The sequence below is a fragment of the Diabrotica undecimpunctata genome, chromosome 1, assembly GCF_040954645.1.
Source record: "Diabrotica undecimpunctata isolate CICGRU chromosome 1, icDiaUnde3, whole genome shotgun sequence".
In the NCBI taxonomy this organism is placed as follows: Eukaryota; Metazoa; Arthropoda; class Insecta; order Coleoptera; family Chrysomelidae; genus Diabrotica; species Diabrotica undecimpunctata.
The window spans coordinates 111,789,030-111,815,931 of NC_092803.1; the positions used below are offsets into that span (position 1 = coordinate 111,789,030).

Genomic DNA, 26,902 nt, shown 5'->3' on the forward strand with positions numbered 1-26,902 from the left:
TATGTTATTTGATTTAGTAAACGCTTAAAACCTTTGCACGTGTATCGTTTTTATTCCCCAGTGGCTCATTATTTGCACACTCATAAAATAACTAAAAGCGCAGAAAATAGTGTCTTATTTTTAACCTCTCACTGTCTCATATTTAGCCTAAATAGTGGTTAAAAACGAGACACCGTTTTTTAAAAATTACGCACTTACAAATTTTTTGCCGTGAAGTATACTACATGGCTTTCTATGTACAGGGCAATATGACAAAGCCTTAAAATCGGGTTTTTTGGTTACAAAAAATTAAAAGATTTAAAAATCGTCTCGTTTTTGCACCACGACCCTATACTGAGAGGAAGGATTCATCCCAGAGGATGAGTGAAAATAGTATGTACAAATATATCGAAAGCGTAAAACAAGCACGAAAAATCGACTAAAAATAAATCAAAACCGATTTACCTTAAAAGTTCACACGCAGGGTAAAGACAGTAAACATTTGTTCCTCGCTTAGCTATTGGTTTGGTATTGTTAAGTGGACTAAAACGGACATAAAAACTCTTCAGCGAAAGGTAAGAACACGTCTTGCAAAGGTCTAAATACACCATCCTCATAGTTAGTAGAAAGAACATTACCGCGGTATGTAGAAAGAAGAGAACTTTTGAATATAGGTCGGCAATTAGTGCTAAAAACAGATTACTAATTTAAGTACTTATTTTCAGAAGCAAGCAATAATTTAACCCAGCTTAAGAGACTTGCACGCTCTTTAAGTATGACATTCTTCTTCTTCAAGTGCCATCTCCGCGGCGGAGGTCGGCAATCATCATAGCTATTCGGACTTTTGAGACGACCGCTTTGAAAAGTTCATTTGATGTACATCCGTACCACCTCTCAGGTTGCGCAGCCATGACATTCTACGCCTCACTATGCTTCTATTTCCTTGGATCTTTCCCTGCATAATCAGTTGGAGCAAGGTGTATTTCCCTCCACATGTAATAGGGAAGTATGACATTAGGGTGATACAATTCATTGGAGCGAGGAGGATTAACTCTCGTAAACAAGAATCACTCCACCCTACTCTAGACCATCCACTCCCGCCGATAGCGCTCTGATGCGCTATAGAGGCTTTCTGATCAGCAAAGTGCTTGTCATGTGGGATTCTTAGGTACACAAGGCATCCCACACGAAATCCTACCCCGAACAATGCAAGACAGCGTAAGGCGCTCTATTCCTACTATCTCTAGTGACTTATCATCGATCTTGTATGTATTGCTTGCTGGGGCCCCGCGTTCCCGCTCTGGGCTTCGCCCAGTTGGACGCTCGAAGATGTGGGTCACTCTTGCCCGTTTTTTTGAGTTTTGTTAATATTTTTTTGTGGTTTGCGCCTTTTGTTAGTGTTTTATTAATTTTTTTGGTGTTCTAAGTCTTTTTTCGAGGGCTGTCTGAAACATATAAAATCAACATTAGTAAATATAGTGTCATGCCAAAGGTGAGCGCATTTTCTTTTTTGCTGTTTGGTCTTCTGTGTTTCCGTCTATGGTACACATCATGCCTTAATATCTCTTACAGGATTCGGTTTGGGTGGTCTTCTAGCTCAGCGAATTTTGATCTTGCTTTTTTCTCCATCATGTCCAGCACCCTGATTTGTTTTAGGTCTCTGAATATGAACCGTTCAGGTATCTGGGCACGTTTGCAGCTTCTCTAAGGCAGTTGTTGTTTGCTGCTTTAATCTTCTTTTTGTTGCTGTGACTTGTGCGCCGGTGCCCCCATGCAAGAGATGCATATGTAATTATTGCATCGTCAACAAACAGTGTCGTCAGTAGATTTCTTATAGCCACGTCCAGGTTCCTATGTTTTGCCGCGATTGCAGTGTCGTCTGCATAAAGGCCGATTAGCGTTCCGGGTGTTCCTGGAACATCTGCTGTGTATATGATATACACGAGGCGTGATAAGACTGCCCTCTGTGGTACTCAAGCTTTCGGGATTCCGTGTGTAGATAGAACTAGTCCTATCTGGATCCTAAATCTCCGGTCATTTAGGTATGAGGAGATGAGTTTTGTCATGGCCCTGCTGTATCAATAATCTCTCATTTTGTATGTCGGGCCTTCATCCCACACTCTGCCGAAGGCTTTGTTTAAATCCAGGAAGGCTGCTCCTGTATATTGTTTGTCATTAAATCCAGCGGCTATGTATTCTGTAAGTCTGAGTACTTGTAGTTCGCTGGAATGTTGAGCTCTGAATCCGAATTGTGCTTCTGGGATTAACGCCTGTCTCTCTCTGATAAAAGTCTGGTTTGGATGACTCGCTCTACTTACTGACTGCTGGAAGTAAACAACACCATTAATGGAAAAACAACACCAAAACAAATAACTCTGATACGAAATAAAGCGAAAAATAAAATAACTCAACCAAAGTTTCGCGATCTAATTGAGTTAACTAAATATCTCAAGAATCCTCTTAATAACAGCGGCGGATCCAAGGGGGAGGGTTCACGGGGGACATGACCACTCCCAAAACAAAATTAAATATCAATCAAATAATCCTAAAAAAAAAATAATTTAAAATTCATCAATCCTATAAGCAGGAAGTCAAGAGTTAAAATGATTCAAACTCATTTATTCTAGGGGTAAGTGTAGGATTATACGGAAGCCTTTTTAAATTGCTCTTTAAAAAATCAACAATTCTAAATACAGTAATACCTCGACTAAGACTTTCACTAAGTTACGCGATTTTTAAATATTGTCAATTCGTCATTTAAGTGCCAGAGAATCGTTCGATTATTGATGAAATAGAATTACCGCCCACATATTATTGCTCATTCAATGTACATGACATGACTTTTCGCACGAAATCAGCACATTTTTATTTTGTATTAGGTATTTCTTATCTTAAGTTTTTTTCTACGAATTGGTTGTTTGTAATTTGAATATGCATTATCATTGTAATTTGAATATGTATTATCATTGTTGAGACTGTATGCTCCATTTTATAACTTATATATAATAAATATCAAAGTGAATATTGTTGTTGCATTAGCTCTGTCTGATACGCTAGTGAATACAAATAAAGGAGCTGGGAGCTGCTGTCCAAGGTATTTGTGAAACAGTAGTTTGTCTTAGTGATGTTTTAAGTACAACTGTATCACTTAGTCGTCTTCTTCAGTCACCAAAATTAGATTTTAAGTAGGCTTCTGAGGCCATAGAGGACACTAAATGCATTCTTTAAAATAAAAGATCAAATGCTGAATCTGTTTTTAGCAAACTTTACTATGAAGTAAACAAATAGCTGAACAACTAGACAATGAATTGAAGATGGCTCGTATAGTTTCTCGTCAAAACCAATCTGCTAACTTTTGCGAAGAATATTTCCGAAGATCTATTTATTTACCTCTTTTAGACAATATCTTAACTGATTTAGAAGAACGACTTTCACCGAAAGTTATGAATCTATTTAATCTTCGAGTTGTTTTACCTAAAACTATAACACACCAGAAGATAAAGTTGCATTAAAAAAAATTGTTGACACCTTCCGGGATATTATTGGACCAACTACTTACTGCATATTCCACAGTAGAACAAGAGTTTTCACTGTGGATTCAAAAGTGGAAAAGAGTGGTCATCATCATCATCATCAGTAGCTCGACAACCCTTTCTGGGTCCTGGCTTGTTCTAGGATTTTCCGCCATTCTGTTCTGTTCCTTGCTTTGTTTTTCCAGTTGGTAATCTTAAGTGTTTTCAGATCTTGTTCCATGTATCTAAGTTTGGGTCTTCCCTTTGACCTTCTTCCTACTGGTTTTTGCCTCATAATATGTTTTGGTGTTTCAGTCTCCAACATTCGTTCAACATGGCCCATCCAGCGCAGACGTCCGATCTTTATGGATGTTATGATCTCGGGTTCATTGTATGCTGTGTATAGTTCAAAGTTATATCTTCTGCGCCATATGTCATTTTCCTTTGCCCCCTTATACCTATATATGTCTAAGGATTTTTCGTTCAAATGTGCCTAATAGGTTTTCATCGCTTTTCGACAGTGTCCATGTCTCTGATCCATATACAAGGACCGGTTTTAAAAGAGTGGTGCAAAATAATGAAGTATTAGAAAACTGCGATATTCATATGTATCCAAATATCAGAATATTTCTGCAAATAATAATTACACTGCCAGTCAGTGCAGAAACAGCAGAGTGTTCTACGCTTAAGCGTCTAAAGACTTGACTTAGAAATAGAACTTCTGTGGTAAGATTAACTGGTTTAGTACTCATCAATGTGCATCCTGAAATTTCTCTAGATGTTGATGCAATCATAGAGCGATTTGCTAAATCGGATAGGCGAAAAGAATACATTTTTATATAATTATATAATATTTACTTATCTTATTCTTATAGTATTTTTAATCACTGAACTTTTATTTACCACTCGTTACCGGCTGTTGCTGACAGTTCGTGAGAAAAATTTCAATACCTAGTAAAAAAATATTTCACTCACTTATAGCCTAATATGCCTAATTATAGAAATAACTATTCCTTATTTATATCATGTTTTTTGTTGAATAAATTAATTTAAATAAAATGCTGTTTACACTTATTCTTAAGGTTTCTTCTTCATTACGGAAGTTTGGCTATAACTACAGCAAATTGCTCTCTATCTTGAGCTGTTCTTAGTATCGAATGTGTGTCCAATCCTGTCCAATCTCTTACATTCTTCAGCCAGGAGCATTTTTTCTTCCTGGACCTCTTTTTCCTTCTACTTTCTCTTCCATTATGAGTCGTAGAAAGTTATATTTTCTTGTCTGTTAATTACAATATTTAGAAGTTCTCTCTGTCCTCATTCTTCTCAGCACCTCGTTATTGGTCACGTGCTCTGTCCACGAAATCTTCAGCATTCTTCGAAAAGCACACATTTCAAAGGCTTCTATACGCCTCATACTTGTAATTCCGAGAGTCCATGTTTCCACTCCGTATAGCAATAAGAAATAAATGAATTTTTTTACAAATTGATATCGGATATCCAACGATAAGATAGAGTTTATTAGGAATGTTAAATACATTCATTAATGTTTACACTTACATTGAGTTATTGCCTTTAAATTACTTAACTTTAGTTTATACTTTTGTACACTTGATTTTACTGTCGTAGAGTATGTGGGTTTAAATTATTTTTTTTTGTTTAAGTTTAAGACCCCTTAATGTTGTACCCTTCTTTGCACCCGTAGGGTATTTGGGTTTTAATAACTTCTCATTGGGTTAATATATTGCTTAAAGTAATTATTGAGAAAATGGTTCCCTTACATGAGGCACAAATCATATCATAAAGGTGCAAAAAATCTAAATTCTATATCAAAATCGCCCTTAAGACCCATGACCCCCCCCCCCCCGACAAAAAATTTCTGGGGATCAGCTACTGAAAGGTGCAAAAATCTAAATCCTGTATCAAAATCAACCTAAAGACTCATGACCCCCTCCCCCTGACAAAAATTTCTGGATCCGCCACTGCTTAATAAAGAATTTTATCTTAATCTACAACCAGAATCTGGGGAAACGAAGGTCCATACACTAGTCGCAGAACTATGTAGCAATGTTAACAAGCAGTGGTGGCTATAGGCATCATAGAATTTTTTGTTATTTCTACGAGGATATTATATATGTTCATTTTCCAATATATTTTGCTAAGTTTCTACCGATTTTTGTTTAAAATATCAATAAAAATATGAAATCAACTTATACATTTATTTTGATATCCACATTCCTTCCAATGAATATCTTAGTATAAGTAAGATTTGAAATAAATTTAACCTGGGCAGTTTTTCCTGAGTTGCCAAAATTTTAATTTTTGAACAAGTGTTGTTTTTCAAATAAACGCTGCAATTGTTAAGAACTGGTTATAAAAAGTATGAAATATTCCATTCTGCACCCACGTTCTACGACGTTTTCTACCTCTTCGTTTACGTAATAACAAAATGAGAAGAAGAGTCTCTCTTCGTCCGAATCCGTGTTGCAACCGAATTGAATACGAGCGGCCGTGTTGCAGTCGCACACGATTTCAACCGGACAGCAGTCAAGTTGCAGCCAAATCCAACCGCAGTACGACCGCTCTCGTGCAGTTTAGTCTCGACTGCTCTAAGCACTCCTCTATGGGGCATTAAGACCAAAATAATATAACCCGACATGCACTCGAATACCAACCGAGCGACTCGAGACACTGTAATGTATAGGATTACTTTTTAAAAGCAGTTCTGATTCAGTACCAGATTCATAGATAGCTGAATAAATGCTACAAAAGTACACAATTTTAATAGTTCAAGTTTATTTTAATAACATCAAGATATGCGATTATTTCTTATTAGTAAAATATCTTGATTTATGCTTCAGTTTCTGCTTCTTTGTTATATTTCCTTTGTTCTTCTCTTTTCGATAGATTTTGGACATTGTCCTTTTTCTTTTTTTAACGGGAGACACAATATCATCTATTTCTATAACAACTCCGGGATCCTCATCATCATCATCTACTTTAAATGTAGTAATTGGTGTTAATAATTCTAGATCCTTATCGTCCTTTTCTTCTTGTATTAAAATATATTCATCACAAAACTCTATATCGCTATCATCTACCAAATCGAAAAACTTCATGATCTCCGAAGTTGGTAGAGAAGGCTCGATTATCTGAATGTCATCATCCAACCAACTGATGTTCAACCATTCTTTGAGATCATCTGGCAGTATATAACCTTGCGGCAACCATTTCTTTGACCCTAAAAGCATTTTGGAGAAGCCTATCAACTTTTTGTAGACTTCACATAGCTGATTTACTGTAAATTTGGCTAAAGTATATATCCTAGAAACAATACTATATACAATCAAGGCCACTTTCCAAAATTGTCCCGTTTTAATTCTAACGAGTAAAAGGTCTGCAGCCTCCTTACAAAAATCCACCATTTTTTCTAGTAATTTTGTAGCGCCTTGTACTCGAATAAGTATATAATCTAGTAAATTTCTTGATGGTAAACGAGTATCTAGTTTGTATCTTCTTGGAATAAGTTCTGAAAATCTGTCTACATATTGTGGAAGATTCATATTAAAATACACTTTAAGACACTTGTAAATTCTTTCTAAAAATTTAAAATCCTTGGATGTGCGAAACTTCTGTTTCATGCGATAAACTATTCTTGATAACACCAAATATTCTGCTTCCATGTGTCTATCCTTCTTAAAAAATCTCTTGAACTCATTGCATATATGAGTTAAACCATCTAAATCTGAAAAAAAGAATTATAAATAAATCACTAGGTACTACTTTTATATATTTTTTCAAAAAATTAATAGTAAATACCACGAATTAAGCATTAGAGAAATTTAAATTGTCCTGAACAGATTGTTTATTATCTTCATAAATTATATCTCCAAATTGATGATCCAGTTATGTCCATAGTAAAAAACAACACAGTCTCATAGTATGCAATGAAATTAAACACTAAAAAAAAACATGATACATTTCATCTGCGCAAGAAATTAAAATAGACCGAAAGAAACGGAAACAACTATGCTCAGTAGTTAAGACGTATTGGGCTCAGTGGGACTCATTTATCATGGAAGATAGCTTGCTCAAACGTTTTTGATCCCAAAGAGCAGAATAGCCGAAGTACTTCATCAGTTACACGACAGTCCATCAGGAGGGCATTTCGGTGTAAAGAAAACCATTCAGCGAATTCGGGAACGGTTTTATTGGATGAACAGTTCCGACGACGTAAAGGACTGGTGTAAAAAATGTACTATTTGTGCTACGAGTAACGGGCCTTGCCGAAAAAGGAGAGCTCCTATGAGTCAATATAATGTTGGAAGCCCGTTTGAAAGAATAGCTTTGGACATCGCTGGGCCATTTCCAGAAAGTGAAAATGGAGCCAAGTACATGTTGGTAGTAATGGACTTCCGGATGGACGCACTTCAAGACCAGAAGGCCGCCACCGTTGCAGATAAGTTGATCCAAGAATATATCAGCCGATTCGGAGTGCCTTTGGAGATCCAAAGTGACCAAGAAAGGAACTTCGAAAGCGATCTATTCCAAGGAATATGTGATAGACTAGGCATGAAGAAAACAAGAACTACAGCGTATCATCCGCAATCGGATGGTATGGTAGAACGGATGAATAGGACAGTTAGCAAGTATTTGACAACGATGGTGTCCGATCATCAGCGAGACTGGGACCAATATCTTCCGTTCTTCACAATGGCCTACAGATCTGCTGTTAACGAATCAACAGGCCAGACACCAGCCAGAGGCCTATTAAGACGCGAGATGCGACTACCTTGTGATCTAGAGTTTGGGTGTCGACCTGGAGAGGATGTAGCAGGTGAAGATTATGTGATCGAATTACGAAGAAGAATGGACGATGTACACAAGTTGGTCCTTTCCCATCTTTAGATTGCTAGCGACCGAATGAAGAAACGGTACGATACGCAAGCCGAAAAGGGGTACTTTAAAAAGAACGACAAAGTCTGGCTCTATAAATCCCAAGAAGCGAAAAGGTTGTTCTCCCAAGTTGCAGCAGTTTTGGGAAGGTTCATACCTCATTATGGAGAAGATCAACGATGTCATCTACCGAATAAGCAAGATCCCGAGGGGAAAGACGAAATAGTACACCATAACCGGCTGGCGTCTTTCGAAGGTGACCACGATGTAGATGAAAAAGTGGAAGTAAACCAAGTCCAAGATGTGTCTGACCTCACGTTTGCGGAATTCATGGGGGCCTATGGACGTACCGGTAAAGCAAGACATGGTGTTACTACTGAAGAAAAGCAAGATCTACTCGCGCTTCCCGATGACTACTCGCTGGCCCTTACCATCCCGGGTAGTATCAAAGACGCACCAGGGTTGGCATCCGTCTTTCGAAGCAAGTTCGGTCGAGTTGCATAACTTCAATGCCAAGTGCCAGCTGCTGGGAAAGCCTTGAAACTCCAAGATGCATCACGTTACCTTTTTTACCTGGTAACAAAAGACACTGCCCGTGACCAACCGAGATGTATGGGAAGCCTTACTTCAGTTGAGAGAGCACATACTAGAGTCCGACGTGCAAAAGTTAGCCATGCCAAAGTTGGGGTGCCGCCAATTAGATTGGAGGGTTATCCGAAGTATGGTGGAGGAGATCTTTAAAGACACCGAAGTCCAGGTGTTAGTTTGTTGCAATCCGCATAGTTACTGGTGAGGAGAGAAAACCGTCCCTTGTCATTTTTATACAACTGGAAGTTGTAAAAGAGGGTCCAGTTGCCGATACCAGCATACCGTTCCAGTTCCAGTCCCGCCAAGTTTCCAGGAGGAACCATTTTATAAGAGGGGGTCAATGTTACGATAAATATGACATTTGACCTGTAAACATGTTAATATTCTAAACAAAAATTCTTTCGTAGGTTCTGTGAGCCACTATAAAACCGGTTTTCTTTCCATGCCTTTCTAGTATATTCTCCGACCCGCTAGAAACCTATCTGGCGCCCCCCTTCTGTTCGAGAAAGGTCAACACAGGTTGCCGAGGGGATTCCAGAATAACGGATATCTTATATAAATAGAGGACCTTTTCATTTTAAAGTTAGTCAAAAATTAATATCGGGTCGAGTTTCGAATTGTAACGCGGAAATAAATATTGTAAATAAATAATATAAATTAAAGTAGTTGTGATAAGTGTAAGAATATTGTATATATAAATTAAATAAAGACTTTAATAAACTAAGTGTTAGAATATTTTTTATAATAAATAAAGTTATTAAATTAGACTAATAAACTCAGCTCAATACATATAATTTAGAAAATTATGTAGCGTTGACGGGTACCTAGTTGCCTAGTAAAGTGACTTCTACTTAAGTACTCGATCGTGAGAGTACTTTCACAATGTCAACGGGTAAAGTGACAATTGCCATAAAGGTTAGTATTTTCTGACATTGTATGGTGAAAATTTTATTTTATATTTATTTATATTTTCATTAAAATATTTTAAATGTGCCATATTATACTGAAAAAGAACAAACAGTAATATTAAAATTATAAACTACAAGCCCGTGGGCAAAAATATTGGCTCCAGTAGCAGGGACAATCTTTTATTTTCGGCAGGGTTGGCAGGTTTAAACCATGGTTTTTTTATTGCTTTTTTGACGTGACAACGTCTTAAATTAGGTTGTGGCTCGGAGTCACTCATGAAAAAGTGTAACGCCCGCTCACGTCTGTTACGATGAGTCACCGAACGAGAGAGAGGCCCGCCGGACCGGCGACTGTCTTGCGTCCCTCTCCCACTCAAACATGATCGGTCCGCTGGTGCGATGCTATTTCTCCTATCATCGTCCTATCCTCAACAAAATCATTCAAATAGAAATTAGTTAAGTTTAAGTTTACATGTACAATGTTTTTGTAAACAAAATATATTTCTATAGTTAAAATTTGTGCAATTCTTATTTTCATTCAATTCCTTGTTCCTATTGTGCAATTTAATAATATTCATATCAATAAATATTCTACCGAGAAAAAGACGTTGTCACGTAAAATCTTCGCCCGTAAAACCGACTTTACAGGCAACCGATTTTTTTTCTCTATGTTGTTGATATTATCCTAATAATGAAAACTACAGCTCAACAAACTACAAATACAAATTTGATGATTAAATTTTTAAATTAATATATTTTAAAGTTTCTAATAATTAAAACAACTCTAATTTTACACTAGTAATATGTATTTAAATTTTTCCTCATTTTGTTATCTCAACAAAAATATAATAATTCAAGACCGGTCCTGATGGAGATCCCTTTTGAATATCTCTATTGTATTTTATTATTATTCAACAAGGTGGTTCTCTCATAGCATCGTTCACTGTGAGTGATGGTGCGGCGATCAGGGGATTCCCAAGTTGATCTTCTGTAATTTCAGCATAATAGTTTATAGTTTTGACTTGTCATTTAGTACTTATTTTAAATATTTTACTATTTTTATAAAGACTTGTGTAGTGATTATTAAATTGTAAAAAAGAGAAAATGTCAGGTTTAAGTGGACGAAGACGTGACTTAGTATGGAATTCCTTTGAAAGTATTAAACTTAGCAGCAGAAAAGGTGAAAGAGCAAAGTGTAAAAAATGTGGGATAACTTTAGAGGGTCAGGTATCAAGAATGAAGAATCAGTTAATCAAATGTTCTTCTGGAAATAATGATAATGATGATGACATTGAAGGTACGAAAAATAATTTTCGTACAAAAAATTGCACTAATGGCAAATTAATAATTAACAATATTAATTTTTTACATTTTTATAGACGAACAACCGTTGTATTATCTAGCTTTTATATTGGCATATTTCTTCACTTGGTACAAATTTTGAACAATGTCAGAGTTATTTAAAATTTGACTTGTGATGTGATCACAAGAGATTTTAATATTCCTGCATTTTTAAAATTTAAGACGGCAGAAGCATGACAAAAAATGAAGAAAACCCAGATTTTGTTTTTTAATACCATATTTATAAATTATAGTTGAATATTAATTGTTTCTATTGTTCCTCCCCATTTTTGTGTATTTTGTATTTGCGAATCTATTAAATAAGTTTTTATAAAAGTATAAGGAACTAGAAGCTTTTCATGCCTTATTTTTTGTTTCTTTTAGCCCTATTAAATACTTCTTTGTTACGTAAAAGAATTTCTTGTTTTCAGATACTCAAGAAACTGTGACTGCTAAGTAATAGGGCTTCTTCTTTCTCCTCTTCTGCATCCTTTGTTTCAACAGAGCGAAACGATAGTGCAGGCACTGAAGACAGAGGTGCAATGATGTCCAGACCAAGTACTTCTTCTAATCCCCAATCATCTCAACTAGTAGCTCAAAATCGAAAAAGACGCAAAACTGAAAGTTCCGTGGAATCCTTTCTTATCAAAACAAGTACAAACCAAAAGGAGACTCTAAACAGGCAAATAGCACGTTATACATTTGCTACAAATTTGCCATTTAAACATGTTGATCATCCACAGTTTATTCGTCTCATAGAAGAACTTCGACCTGGTTACAAGCCACCTTCTTCTTCTTCTTCTTCTGGTTCCTATCCGTTTCGGATGTTGGAAATTATATTGGCAATCATGACCTTGCTCGCTGCGGCTCGAAACAGCTCCGTTGAGGTTTTCTTAAACCATGTTCTTAAATTCCGCAGCCATGATATTCTCCTTCTACCGGGTCCTCGCTTACCTTTGACTTTACCTTGCAATATAGACTGCAGCAGGGAGTAACGGTGCTGATTTCTCATAACGTGTCCCAGATATTGCAATTTTATGCGTTTGATCGTAAACACAATCTCTGGTTCCTTCTTCATTTTTTCTAGAACTTCGTTGTTCGTGATCCTTGCTGTCCATGATATTCTCAGCATTCTTCTATAAAGCCACATCTCAAATGCTTCAAGTTTTTTAATAGTGGTGTCTGTAAGCGTCCATGCCTCCGCCCCGTACAACAACACAGAGAAAACATAGCATCTCAAATGTCTCATTTTTGTATCCAGGGATATGTTGTGACTTTTGAAGATGGCGCTCATTTTGTTAAAGACCGTTCTTGCCTTTCCTATGCGGCACTTTATTTCCTGTACATTGCTCCACTGTTCGTTTATAATAGTTCCCAGGTAGCAATACTGTTTTACTCGCTCTATCTGCGTCCCATTAATGTATAGATGAGCCCCATTTATATTCTCCTTGCTGATAATTATTTGTTTGGTTTTGTGGGTATTAATGTTTAGTCCGTACTGTTGACTGTACTCGTTTATTCTGTCCATTAGCCTCTGAAGTCCCTCTAAACTATCTGCTATCACCATGGTGTCGTCGGCATATCTAACATTGTTTACTCTTTCACCATTTAGAAGGATGCCTTCGTCTATTCCGTAAAGAGCCTCGTTAAAAATTTTTTCTGAGTACATATTAAATATCAACGGCGATAGAATACATCCCTGTCTAACTCCGCGTAGTATTTTTATGTGATCTGTTTCTTCTCCGTTAATTTTCATGTATGCGGTCTGATTCCAGTATAGTTCTGAAATTATTCTGAGGTCTTTGTCATCCAGGTCTGCTTCTTTTAAAATGTTTATCATCTTTTGATGTTGAACTCTGTCAAATGCCTTTTCATAGTCGATCAAGCACGCGTATACGTCGCAGTTAACGTCCCTGCATCTTTGAATCAGTACCTGTACTCCGAAAAGTGCCTCTCTGGTACCCACTGCGTTAATGAAGCCGAACTGTCTGTCTGATATTTGTTCCTCGCACTTCTTATAAATTCTTCCATGGATGACTCTAAGAAACAGTTTCAACATGTGGCTCATTAGGCTGATTGTTCGATATTCTTCACACTTTTTAGCCCCCTGTTTTTTAGGTATCGCTATGAATTCTGATTCTAGCCATTTATCAGGGATGATTTCTGTATTGTATATTTTATTGAAGACAGCCGTGATCCAATTTATTCATTCATCCTCCAAGAGTTTTAAAAATTCAGCTTCGATATTATTATCAGGCCCTACAGCTTTTCATCCGTTTTATTGCTTCTTCTACCTCGGATTTAAGTATGTCCGGGCCCGTCATCCTCTCTGAAAATGGATGCCTATAATCCGTTCTTTGATCTTGAAAAAGTGTCTCCAAATATATTCTCCATTTGTCCTTCATCTCTTGGGTGTCAAGTCACCTAGTCGAAGAGACATAAGCGGACACTTGCTTGACAGTATTTATGATAAGGAAATGCAAAAATTTCGCGATTTTATACAAAATAAAGTTGTTTGCTTAGGTTTTGACGGTTTGACGGTTGTCCATAACGATCCCATATGGTGTGTTGCAGTTACCACATAGTCTGGTGAAGTTTATTTATGGTCAGGCCATGCTCAGACTGCAGAGAAGTGTGTATAGAATTAAGAAGTATGACGGCGAATTGAAATGAAAAGTTCGCTCAGTAGTTACAGATAATGCTGCTAACGTGAGGGAAAAATAAACACTGTAACATATATGTATGCTTGTGTTGCTCAAAATATATAAAGAAAGTGATGTACCTTAAAGCAACCAATGATAAAAAAACTCAATTTAAAACTGACAAAAATGTTTAACAAAAATGACAACTTCATTTTGAAATTCCATGAACAAAATCTAATTAATTATGATCTAATTAGCAAATTAAAACAAAAAAATATTTAATGAATTTTAATGTAGACGCCAGATTAATAAATATATGTTTTTCTCATCTCAGGGTTCTTAATTGAGTTCAAAGACATTACCTTTTCTTTTAATAGTGCTTGAGAAAAAAGAGGAGTAGAAGGAAATAAATAAAAGAAATTAATTGGTGCAATAAATTAAAATTATAATGACCAAATACCTTTGTAGATTTTCATACACTAAATAAATATCTTATAAATAAATGTTTCCCTAAATTACTCCGTTGCATATACAATTAACCACAAAACAATTCAAATTTTTTTTTTTTTTTTTGCATAGACTTTTAGTCATTCAGCCAGACTCAACATGGTATAATTCAAATTTAATATAGTTCAATCAACGTCTCGATTCCACAATTTGCTTAATATTGTTCTGAAGCTATTTTCTTGTTTATTTCCACTTCGATTTCCGAAGTGGAAATTGAAACGTCAATAAACGTATTTTAACCTTTAATTGTGGCTTATTCCCATTTAAATATAAATCCACAATTTGCCTTTGTACTTTTATAAACGGATTTACTTTAATTAGTTCCCTATCCAACAAACTCCTTCCCGGATTCTGCTTATAAAACAAAACTGTCGACAAACTCCCAACAATGTTTATTTCTCCTATTGGAAGGCCAAAATTCTCCTTAGCTATGCTTCGCTCCAAAAATAGTAAATTATTTTACTTACAAATACTGCAACTACAGCTTTTAACACTTTCTTTGCACTACTTTTCGCCACAATAATTTTTCTTTCATCGGTTTAAAAAAACAAACTATCGGCACACTCCTTTCGATTTTGTCTTCACTCGCTTCAAGTCCATCAGCAGAATATCGTCCTTGCTTTTTCAATCTCATTCCCACCTGTCTATCTCTTTCATAATTTCTTGTAACCAATCAAAACATTATTTCTTTGCATTCAGCCAAATTCCAAAACTCTACAAATTCTTAAAACTCAACTAATTTCAAATTCCCGTAATTGTGTACAAATCATACAAGACAATAACTTTCTTTCTTTCTCCTTCGCCGTTAATGACCGCTTTTGAGATAACAGAAATGAATCCCTGAAAACGGCAGGTAGAATCATATTTCAATGCAACCTATTATTTACAAATTATTCTTAAATCTATCGATTTTCATAATTTAGAAAGTCCCAGTTCAAACATAAATCTAAAATTGAGAAAGTCTCTATTTTAGCACTTCACCAACACTATAAAATTAAAACCGTATATCTAGAATATAACTATAAGATAATTTTACAAATTGTTTGTCTTCTTATTTTTCTCTATACATTTTTGTCTATATACAATTTCGGATCATATTAACTTCCCCGCCTTTGATTTTTACATACCAACATTACTTTTTATCTATAAACAAGAAATAATTTTATAAAAAAATAAACTCTATTATTCATTAATTTCATTTTGCCCGCTAATGTATCTTTGTTCATGTATCTACGCAATTAAATAGAAAATTGAATGTAGGTTTGATTTATTCATGGTAATTGTATATATCACTTATAATGCATATTCCCCTGATGTTTCCAGTCTCTAAGTGCTCTAAGACATAACTGTTGATTCCATTTTCATCAGGCACCCTGTATGGGCCTTCAAATACTGGCAGCAATTTGAAACAGATTAAATTTGACACTCTCAACGCTCTTACAATTACCTTTTCTCCTGCTTCAAAAGTAACTGGCCTTCTTTTTCTTTGTCTCTGTTGGCGTTGGAGGTATTTTTCTCCACTTCTCCTTAATCTTCTATCTACTATTTCTGTTACTTGTTGGTATTCCCTTTGTTCTGGTTCTTCCCAACGTCTTGGTGGTGTTATCCCTTTCATCATAAATACGGGTGCCTCTTTCGATATTGTGTGGGGACTGGAATTCAAATACTCCTCTATTTCTGGCACTTTTCTATCACAATGTCTGTGTTTGCCATCCGATGCTATGCGTAAAAATTTTGTGACCTCTTGTATAAACCTCTCTGAAGGGTTGCTCTGTGGATGCCGTATACTCAAAAATTTTGTATCGATTCCTCTTTGTCTCAATTGTCCTTTAAATCTATCATTTCGGAAATACGTGGCATTGTCTAACAGTATGTGTCTCAGTGTTCCAACTTCTTCAATAAATTGATCAATCTTTCCAACTATTTCCGTACCTTTTGAGAATAGGTCCACCATTACCAAAATATGTTTATTTCTTTGTGTTGTTTGGATTAGGTCACTTAGCATATCCACTGCAACGATATTGAGTTTCTGTCTGGATGTTATGTTTCGTAGAATGTTTTAATTTTTAAAGGTGCTTCTTTTATATTTTTGACATATGTCGCATTTTCTTGGGATATCCTTTGCTATTTTATAGTCATCTTTACTAATATAATTTTCCCTGAATACGAACCAGACTTTCCTGCTTCTGATGTGTCCGTTGTTCTGGTAAATATTCTCTATTATTCTTCCTGCTAATTCGTTATTTATAACATACAATTCTCTTCCTTCCAATCTCTTAATATAAATTTCATTTTCTCTTTCTACCCTTCTTTGTTCTGTTTCATCCAAATTTTGTTGATCTCGCATGACTTCTCTCATATAATAAATACCATCCCTATCGATCAATCTATTGATTCCTACTTGTAGTATTCTCTGGTCTTCCTTCATGAAATTTTCATCTCTAGTAAGAGCGTCTGTGATTATGTTATCTTTTTGTTTCATGTATTTGAATTCGAAATCATATTCTTGCAATAACAATACACCGCGATGTATTCTATTATTAACAAACCTATTTTTCATTATGTGAATTAAAGCAACGTGATCTGTTTCGACTGTAAATTTTGAACCCGATAAATAAAATCTTAATTTGTTTATACAGAAAAGCACATATATATTTCCTTTCATGAGTTTTTGTTACTCTGGAAACGAAACATATCGGTACCTCTTTGTCTTCGTGTACTTGTAACAAAACCACTGTAAATTTATGGATCGAAGCATCTGTCCTTAAAATAAAAGGCAATCTGTAGATGGGATGATACACTCTAACTCCACACTCTAATTCCTGTTTTAAATTAATAAAAGCATTTTCTTCTTCTTCACCCCATTTCCATTTTATATTTTTCTTTAACAGACTGATCAATGATAATTCCTTTTGACTGATATCCGGGATGAGCTTCTTGAAATAATTTATCATTCCAATAAATCCCCGTAACATTCTCAAATTTGTTGGCCGTGGATAGTCTTTAATGACCTGTATCCGATCTTTCTTATCCCATTTCGATCTAGTTTAAAACCTAAATAGATGACCTCTCTTTGAAAGAATTTACATTTTTCTATATTTAATTTTAAACCAGCCACATCCAAAGCTTCAAGTACAATTTTAATATGTTTTAGATGACTTTCAACATCAGGTGAAAAGATTAACAGATCATCAATAATGTACTACAAATTCGTCATGTTTATCTAAGAGAGTAGGTATGTAATGCACAAACTAAAACTGCCCAGGCACTCTGTAAACCGAAAGGTACTACTATAAATCGGTAAACTACCCCGTCGATGGAAAACGCTGTATAATCTCTACAATTTTCCGCAAGTGGAATTAACCAAAAACTATGCTTTAAATCGATTTTAGAAAAAATATGTGATCCCGTTATTCTCCCGAAAATTGATTCTATATTCAAAGGTGTCTCATATTTACATACCGTATACTGATTAATATTTCGCGCATCTAAACAAAATCGCAAATCTCCATTACTCTTTTTAACAATAACAACTGGAAATGTATATGGAGAATCGCACCTTTCTATTATCTTATCATCTATCATTTTTTAAATTTCTTGGTCTTGGTCTCTTCTCAAGGTAAGAGTCACTTGGACTGATTTTGTTTCATTTATTTTAATTCTCCACTTGTATGTAGGAGAGCCTGTTGACAAAGGGTGGTAGTTGTTTTCATGTATTAAGCTTACTAGTTCTCTGCCTTTAGTTGTTGTGAGACGAGATCCAAATAATATATGTTTGCTGTTGAAGTCTCCCCCTGCAATAAATTTATGTCCTAAAGTTTCGAAGAAGTTTTTGAAGTCTTCTTTCTTTAAATTGTATCAGGGTGGACAGTAGACTACTGCGACTGTTAGTTCGTAAGACCTCATACTGACTTTGATCACTGTAGCTTGCAGGCAATTTTCAGCATACTTTGGTAGTTCTGCATGTTTAATAGTATTTTTTGTCAGAATAGCTGATCCAGCGTGGGCTGTATTGTCTGGGTGGTTTGAGGAATAGGTTGTGTAGTGAGATATCCTAAAGTAAGTTTGACTTGTAAAATGGCTTTCACTTATTAACAGAATGTCAATTTGTGCTTTTGAAGTCCATTGGCATTCCACTCTGCTATTTTAATGAAGCTATTGAATTTTAGATAAACGTTGTCAGCATGTTTAGGACCATGCTGTTTTGTTGCAGTAATTGTTGGAACATGTTTTTGAATTTGTTCATCCTGTCATTAATGTTTGATTGTTGTTCAGTACCATTTCTTACTGCATTAGCATAGCTGCCTTGAGATTGTTTTGGGTAATGGGTTAGAGACACTGATGTTGCTGTGCGCATTGTAGGTCTAGTCGTATTGTTAGCGTTTTGTTGAATATTCATACGATTGTTGGCATTGTTTGGCTTGAGTAAGTTATGATAGAATTGGTATCGTTTGTAGTTGGCTGGATGGGCACCATCACATAAAGCACACCTAGCAGAGGTATATTTACTTTTTTTGCAGGCTGATATATCGTGTTCTCCACCACATTTGACGCACACAAATGGTCTGTGGCAGTATGATCTTGAGTGGCCATATTGCTGACATCTCATGCATTGGGTGGTCCCTTTTGTTATTTTTGGAGGTTCCACTTGTATAGCTAATTCCACTTGTCTATTTTGAAGATTTGTCAGTTTGTAAATGTCTTTCGTTATTTTCTGCTGGGTCAAAGTCAACGAAGAATATATTTAAAGGTTGTTTCGTTGTTCTACTTATGCAATTCATCGCGTTTCTAACCTCATGTCCATTTTTTGCTAATTCAGTTTTTATTTCATCGATGTCCGTCATATGGTGTAGGTGTTTGATGACTATTCTATAGGCACGCTCTTCTTTAGGTTGATAAGTATGGTGTACTACATTTTTGTCCCTTGTGTATTTTATTATTTTCCTATATGTGTCCGGTGTATCGCAACTTATCTTTACTGTGTTGTCTGCTAAGGATTTTGTGATGTATTGTGTGTTTTCTGCTATTGGAGGTGGTTTTGATGTTTTATTTGCGTTTTGTGTTAGTTTTAGTTTATTCTTCTTCCTCTTAGAGTAAGATCCCAGAGCGATCAGACATAACTTATTTTCACACAGATGAAACCTTAGAGTCTCAGTAGCGTCTCGCGTGCTTTGAATACCTGCGTATTTATGAAACTTGCTGAGTGACACCTGGGCAGGTACCAGGTGAGATAGGTAACTAAAAATAAGAGCTATTTAACTTAAATTTACATAACTGATTTTTATACATATTTTGTAGAATATTATTTTGAAAATACTGTAATAAGTGTCAGACACTTGTCATGGACCAGAACTTTTGTCAGACGCTTTAAAGCTCCACTAAAATTAAATGAACTTTACTTACTTTTACATGTCTGATTTTTAAATATGTTATTGATGGAACTATAATAAAGTTATATTTAATCAGTCAGACAAATTAGAATGACCAAATATCCCTCAAACACAAAAAATAGTAAACCAGAAGTATGAGCGCGAGAGTGCTGTGCTTGCATTTCAGAGTGAGTGAGACATTGCGATAATTATGTAACGATATATGCATAATTTAAAAAATGATGATTCGAATGTATGGTTAAACGCAGGCACCGGAAATAACCAGAGATACATTAATTTGACAAAGGTTTACGAGTACTTGGGACCATCTTTATGTAGAAGTTTGCCAGGGTTTCACGCTCTAACTGGATGTGACTTTAATCCCGCCTTTTTTTTTTAAAGGGCAAACAAAGACCATTCAATATATTAATGAAGAAACATGAATATTAGCGAGCTTTCATGCAGTTTGGAGAATCAGAGTTGTTTACCGATGAAGCCACCCAAAAAGATATTTTCAAAATAATCCAAAAATTTATCTGCGAAATTTATAGTTTTCCTGATACGTGCAACATTAATGCTGCCCGGCTTCAACTGTTTTTAAATAATTACAGCGTATCTAATATTAACGAAGAATTCGATCGCAAAAATTTAAAAAATTTTGATGCTAGCAGTTTACCACCATGCTAAAGTGAGTTATTCCAACAATTCCGCCGTGCTAATTACATTTTTAGCATATGGAATAATGCAAATGCAAAACAACCAACCATTTTAACTCCTGAACACAATGGGTAGAGATTAGAAGAAAACCAAAATCACTTTCATTGGTTTGATGGTGACCAATTACCAGCAAACGTTAGTGAATTCCTTCAAACTTCAGGTATTATACTTTGATTTCAGGTTTAGAATTTATTATGTTTGTGATTTTCTGCTTTTTAATTCTTTGAACTATTTTTTGCAGAACAACCAGCCAGCAACAACATAACTGATAATGATGAAGATGATGACTCGGATGAGCAGCATCATGATTGGTTGAATGATGAAAATTGTAATAATTGCGACAATGAATATGATGATTAAAATATAGAAAAATGTTTGTTTCAATCAATCCCAGTTGAAGATTTTTTACAAAAATTATTTTTTTTTAATTATCCTAACTATTGTCTTTTTTACAATAAAGTAAATATAATTTCTTATGAAACCAAAGTGCTCCGAATTAATTAATTATCCCAAATATCAATACATTAATTTACTTTAATATTTATCTTAATGCTAGAGTTCATCATATTAAAATAGAGATGCCAAAATATTTAATCGGATCGAAAATAGTAAGTATTCTTAATGAATTTGAATTGTTTACTCTGAGGCTCATGCGCACAGCACTCTCGCGCTCATACCTCTAGTTAACTAATTTTTGTGTTTGAGGGATGTTTGGTCATTCTAATTTGTCTGACTGATTAAATATAACTTTATTATAGTACCATTAATAACATATTTAAAAATCAGACATGTAAAAGTAAGTAAAGTTAATTTAATTTTAGTGGAGCTTTAAAGCGTCTGACAAAAGTTCTGGTCCATGACAAGTGTCTGACACTTATTACAGAATTTTTAAAATAATATTCTACAAAATATGTATAAAAATCAGTTATGTAAATTTAAGTTAAATAGCTCTTATTTTTAGTTACCTTTCTCACCTGGTACCTGCCCAGGTGTCACTCAGCAAGTTTCATAAATGCGCAGGTATTCAAAGCACGCGAGACGCTATTGAGACTCTAAGGTTTCATCTGTGTGAAAATAAGTTATGTCTGATCGCTCTGGGATCTTGGACTATCTTGGTCTGGGAGTGTTATTTTAGGTGTGGGAGAGAGGGAGTGGGAGAGAACTATATTTGTTATTTGTTACTGTCTCTGATGGTTTATTGGTAACATCTACTTTTTTTCTTTTCAAGGTTTTTTTGACTACTTGCCAAGGATTTTCTTTATTTTGCTCGCTCTCATCAAATCTTAAGAATTCTTCATTGCTAGTTGATGATCTTCTATGGTGGTGTTGGCTATTATTTATTGCCTACTGTGTGGGAATTGGTTGAGCTTCAATATTCTGAGATTGCTGGTGTTGTGGTGTGTATGTGTTGCTAGGTGGGACATCCTGTATAGTAAGTCCATTATTTGTTGACATTTGTTGATTGTAATTAATTCCTGGCCCATTAAAAGCATGGTCATGTATTCATTTTTTATCTACTAGTCAATTAGTTGACCACTTTTATCAATACATACACTGATAAGCTAATTTGTTTTGTTTTTGTTGATTTACACTTTTCATAGCACTATTGATAACGGGAGCAATCGACTGTATACTACGAAAGCTAAGCGGGTACTAAAATCCATACATGAGACTAATGTGTTTTCTTTGCTTTCGAATCAGGGATGCTCGATCTGTTAAATAACTTCTGATAGCTTCTTTGCAATCTTCAAAATTACCGGTGTGTTGAAATTTATTTTTTATTGTTCTAATGAATGTCACTGGATGTTGTTTTCTTACGTCCTCGCCAAATTTGATCTTAATGTCACTCGAAGTTTGTATGATAATTTCTCGATTTTCCTGGACAACAGTCCTTTTTCCTATTTCTTCTACTGCCTTCTGGATTTCTTTAATTTCCTTTTTTGTTTCAACCTTATCTTCTTGTAAAGCTCTCTCCAGTTTCCATTCCACTTTCTCTATTCCTTCTTGTATTTCTTTGCATGCCTTCTATTCCACAGTTTCTATTTGCTTCCTCTGACTCTCTAGTTTCATTTCTGTTTCTTCTGTTAGTTACTGACTTCTTTTTGTATTTGTTGTTGATAACTCTTCATTTCATATTTTCTCATATGCTCACTTCAAATTTTGAAATACTCATGATTGGTCAATTCAATTTGCTGATCATTTGAATGACAATCTTTAAATCCCTGTAATTTGTCTTTACCAATAATTCTTTTTTGAAGTGCCGTTATAAATATTGCTGTGTAGCTGCTAATATTTCTTACCACAACCTGGCGCTGTGATCTTTTGTCAAATTTGACATTTTCAACAGTTAACAGTTATGGTATGCTGAGAAACGGATTTTAAAGCATTCTTCAATAATGGGCAAAATGTTATTTTTGTAACTTGTTTCCAAAATTATCAAGCCTACATTTTTGTTCTTCATCTTTCCAGGCTCTCTTCAGTGGCCTAATTCCACCTATATCCATTGGTTGCAGTAAATGAAATACAGACAGATGCAAAGTCATATGAGAAACATGGTCATCAACAACAAAGATTAATACAGGTCATTCAATTTTCTCTTTGGTAAGCCAAGGTAAAAACATATTGGATATGTATTCATGAAAAGTTGGTCCACACATCCACCTGTTTTCTGAAGTACAAGTTACTCATTATTTTGGAATACTACATGATATATAACTCTGAATCCTTGTGTAATTAAATAACACCATTAGTGGAGCAAAACTGACCAGCAGTGTTAGCGATAATCAGTATGGTTAGGTTTTCCTTCTTATCTACTCCTAGGCCCTGATTCTAATTGAGATTTCGACTCAAAACATGTCGAAATTAATATGGCGACATCGAAATGCGACTTTGCGAACCTTGTGGATTTCAGCTGAACTAACCAAACGACGTCACTAATTTTCGATTTATCGAAATTGATTGCAACTTCAAGAAAGTGGTTGAAATTTCATTTCGAGTCGAAATTAATCTGACATGACTGGCTGGACTGGGAGAACAGAGAAGTGAACTTAGGTTCAGTTTAGGTAGGCGGTGTTGTGTTTTGATCCTTGCAAGGAAAACTGAGGCAAAAAGTATTAATATGGCTGTGTTTTACGGACATTTGCTAGTTTTGGAGGAATTAGAGAGGATAGATATCCAACGCTTACAATGGAGGATAAGAAGAATGTTACGGGATACTCAAAATTCTTTTTCACTAAGTGATGCTCAATTTAGGCAGCAATTCCGGCTTAATAAACAAGCTGCAAATTATTTAATAAGGGTATTAGAACCATATTTGGAAGAAGGTGAAGCAGCGTGCAGCCAATAAACAACAGGGCCAACCCAAATTTTCAGCAGTGTCAAAATGATAAAGTAAATATCTCCAGTTTTAACTACAATCGAAATGAATAAGAATCGCTAGCGATTGCGACTGTCATGGCGTAGTCGCTTTTAAATTTCGACATCAAAATGAAATAGAATCAGGACCCTGCACTGGACATTTTTTTCACCCTTTTTTGCTAAAAGTTTATCTCTATTTGGCTAAAGGAAAATACTATTTCAGCAGCATTAAAAAGTCTGTGTGGTTGATCAGGAATAAACAGTACACTCTTGTCCATTAGACCCCTTCTCTAGCTGGTGTTAAGATAAAAGAGAAAGATAAAAGTGTTAAGTTCTTTTCAGAAATTTCAGGATGCAAACCTAGAAAACTTTTATATACCTTTTTAGCCCAGGCCTTCCATTTACAAATTTGGTACTTATCTCTTTTGGTTTCCTTCACTACAAGTTTAACTTAATTTATAAGTTTCGTTTTTTAAGTGGATAATTAATTCTAGAAAGTTCTAATCATCTACTGTACCAAAATGTTTTCTTCATTTTTGTTAAGGTTGGATAAGCACCAGCAACTGACCTTCCTCTTCAAACAAGTAGAAGTGCTGCAGCCATTTGATCTAGAGTATAGTTTTTTTCAGAGCCTTAGTAAATACCAATGTTATGAACATGTAGTATCCTATGATTGAGATCCCCTGATAATGACCGGAAAAATGTATTTGTAAGAAATAAGTCTTATAGTGGTAGCATTGCCTTTGCATGGCAAATTATATGAGAGTTTCCTTGTAAAAACATAGTTAATTCAGTCACTGATTGAGGTGTCAGTAACTGGACAGACAAAGATGTATATATAATCCAGTAATTGACAGACACATTCAGCTCTTGTGTCAAATTCAACATGTCCTATTACCTTATTCATTTGATTTTAACAGAACAAAATAAACATTCTTACTGAACATAAACTAAATGAAATTAAATAACTTATTTTTCTAGTGATTGGAATTAAATTTTAAAAATCGTTTGATGCCCACTGATCATCCCCTAATTACTACACTGTCTTCTTATATGGCTTTTACTTTAGGTGTACCTTATAGTTGCATAAATAAATAACATAAAGGATAATTTCATACTTGCAAACTATCCTCTTTTTATATTATTAATAACATAAATAGTCTCATACCTAGATCATGGTTCACAGTTTTAAATGTAGAAATTGCTGGATATGGTAAAAATTTTAAATTCCAGGCATCCATGTTCGTTTAATATATATATATTGTATATTACATAGCAGTTTAATTTTGCTTTTTCCGTATTTTGATAGATGTAAGCAATTTTAGAATCTTATTTACTCAAAATAAAAATAAAATTTTAGGTTAACATTTACGTTCCTGTGGTTCCTGTTTAAAATACAACTTCTTCTTTTTATCGACTTTCGACTTGCTTACTTTTGTGTATTCGTCAGCACACTTGATGATAGAATCGGAGATATAGTATCAGAGCATGGTACAATGAATGTGTACCACAGAATACTCCAGTTGTGATTAGTAGTATTCTGTGATTGTACCATGCTATCAGAGTGTATACTAAAACGTGTACCGTTTTTGTATACGCATGCCCGATTCTGGTTGCTTAACTGTCATCAACACGTGCTTATTCTTTAACTCTGATTGTTTTACGATAGTCCGTAGGCGCCTGTGGTAAATACTCGACTCAACAAGTGCATTTGACCATTTATCTAATTTATTTAGTAGTTAAAAGTTTATAGTTAGTTATAGTTAAAATATATAAGTTAAATGTATAAGTTTATAGTTATAGTTAAAAGTTTAATTTATATTTAAAATGTCTGGTTATTGTTGTGCGTTTCGCGGATGTTCATCTGTGACAGGAAAAGGAATAAGTTTATTTAGATTTCCTAAGAATAATAACAGGTAATTACTATTGCTTTGTAATTATTAATAGTTATTACATAATAGTATTATGTAGTTTTACTTTCGAACAGTAAGCCGACGCCGACGTGTCCGTCCGAGCTCTCGTTAAGGGAGCAATAAAATGTCATCAAGTGCCACCAATCACGCACTTCGATGTTCATCGCCCTTTCTTCTGGAACATATAATTAAATTTAATTGGTTGAGAAATGAAAAAGTTTCATATAAAAGTTAATTTATCTTTAAATATGGGACATTTTCGGATCTCGAGTCAGTTGTGATGGTAGTGTCTAACTCATGGTTTTACCCGTGTAGGGTAGCTCCCTAGAGCACTTTGCTCGAAGGGCTCCGTTTCTTTCTAAGACTCTGAAGCTGAGTTTTTTTCTTCTTAGAAAGAATGTGTTTTATTTCAACCACCTAATAAAACCACAATGGCATTGTCTCTTCAAGATAATGCCACAATAAGAGCGTACCGGCCAACTACGCAATATAACACCATATTGCGCAATAGTTGGATAAATTAATAAACATGGAAACTTGCACCAAGTTGCAATCAGTTTTTCATACGTTTATTAATTACACCGGAGACGACATGGCGCCCAACCTTTCAACGAACTCTACCACGACTCCGAGATGTCAGAGTTCTCATGCTCCGCGATCGAAAATCGCAAACAGTTCCAACACGATGCCTGCATCAAAACCACTCAAGAAAACAGCGGGGAGAAGCATCGGATGTTAGTACACCAAACTAACATGCCGATATCCACCTTCTGCAGCCTTGAAACCGTCGATGTGCCATATCTCCGACGAGCCAGCCTACTTGATGCTAAGTACCTGATGCAATGGATGTCTCCGCAGTAGCCAGTCACTGCCTGCCCTACCATTATGTGGTCCAGAGCACCACGGAGGCCCAGGCAAACTCACCTACGACACACCGGCGACATGCAGATGGGAAATGTACAGCTAGAGAGGACGAAGCCGCCGTAGAACGAGAGCACAGGATGGACCTGCAGATGCTGTCAACAACACCGACCACCGCCTGTGAGTGTTTTTGTGCAGTGTAAGTGCGCGCTACGCGAGTGTACGCGAGTGTAGTGTGTGTTAGAGGACTTGTAAGTAATTTGACAATATAGACATATTCATTTTGATATATTTCATGTTATATTTGATATATTT

General features: G+C 35.3%; 1 protein-coding gene across 1 annotated transcript; it reads right to left on the reverse strand.

Annotated features, from left to right (window-relative positions):
- Positions 1-6,260: 6,260 nt before the first annotated feature.
- On the reverse strand, positions 6,261-25,250 carry LOC140452520 (nucleolus and neural progenitor protein). Its single transcript, XM_072546838.1, has 2 exons — positions 24,982-25,250; positions 6,261-7,233 (listed from the first exon to the last, which is right to left on the reverse strand). The coding sequence occupies exons 1-2, from the start codon at positions 25,052-25,054 to the stop codon at positions 6,311-6,313; spliced, it is 996 nt and encodes a 331-aa protein (XP_072402939.1). The 5' UTR covers positions 25,055-25,250; the 3' UTR covers positions 6,261-6,310.
- Positions 25,251-26,902: the final 1,652 nt, after the last annotated feature.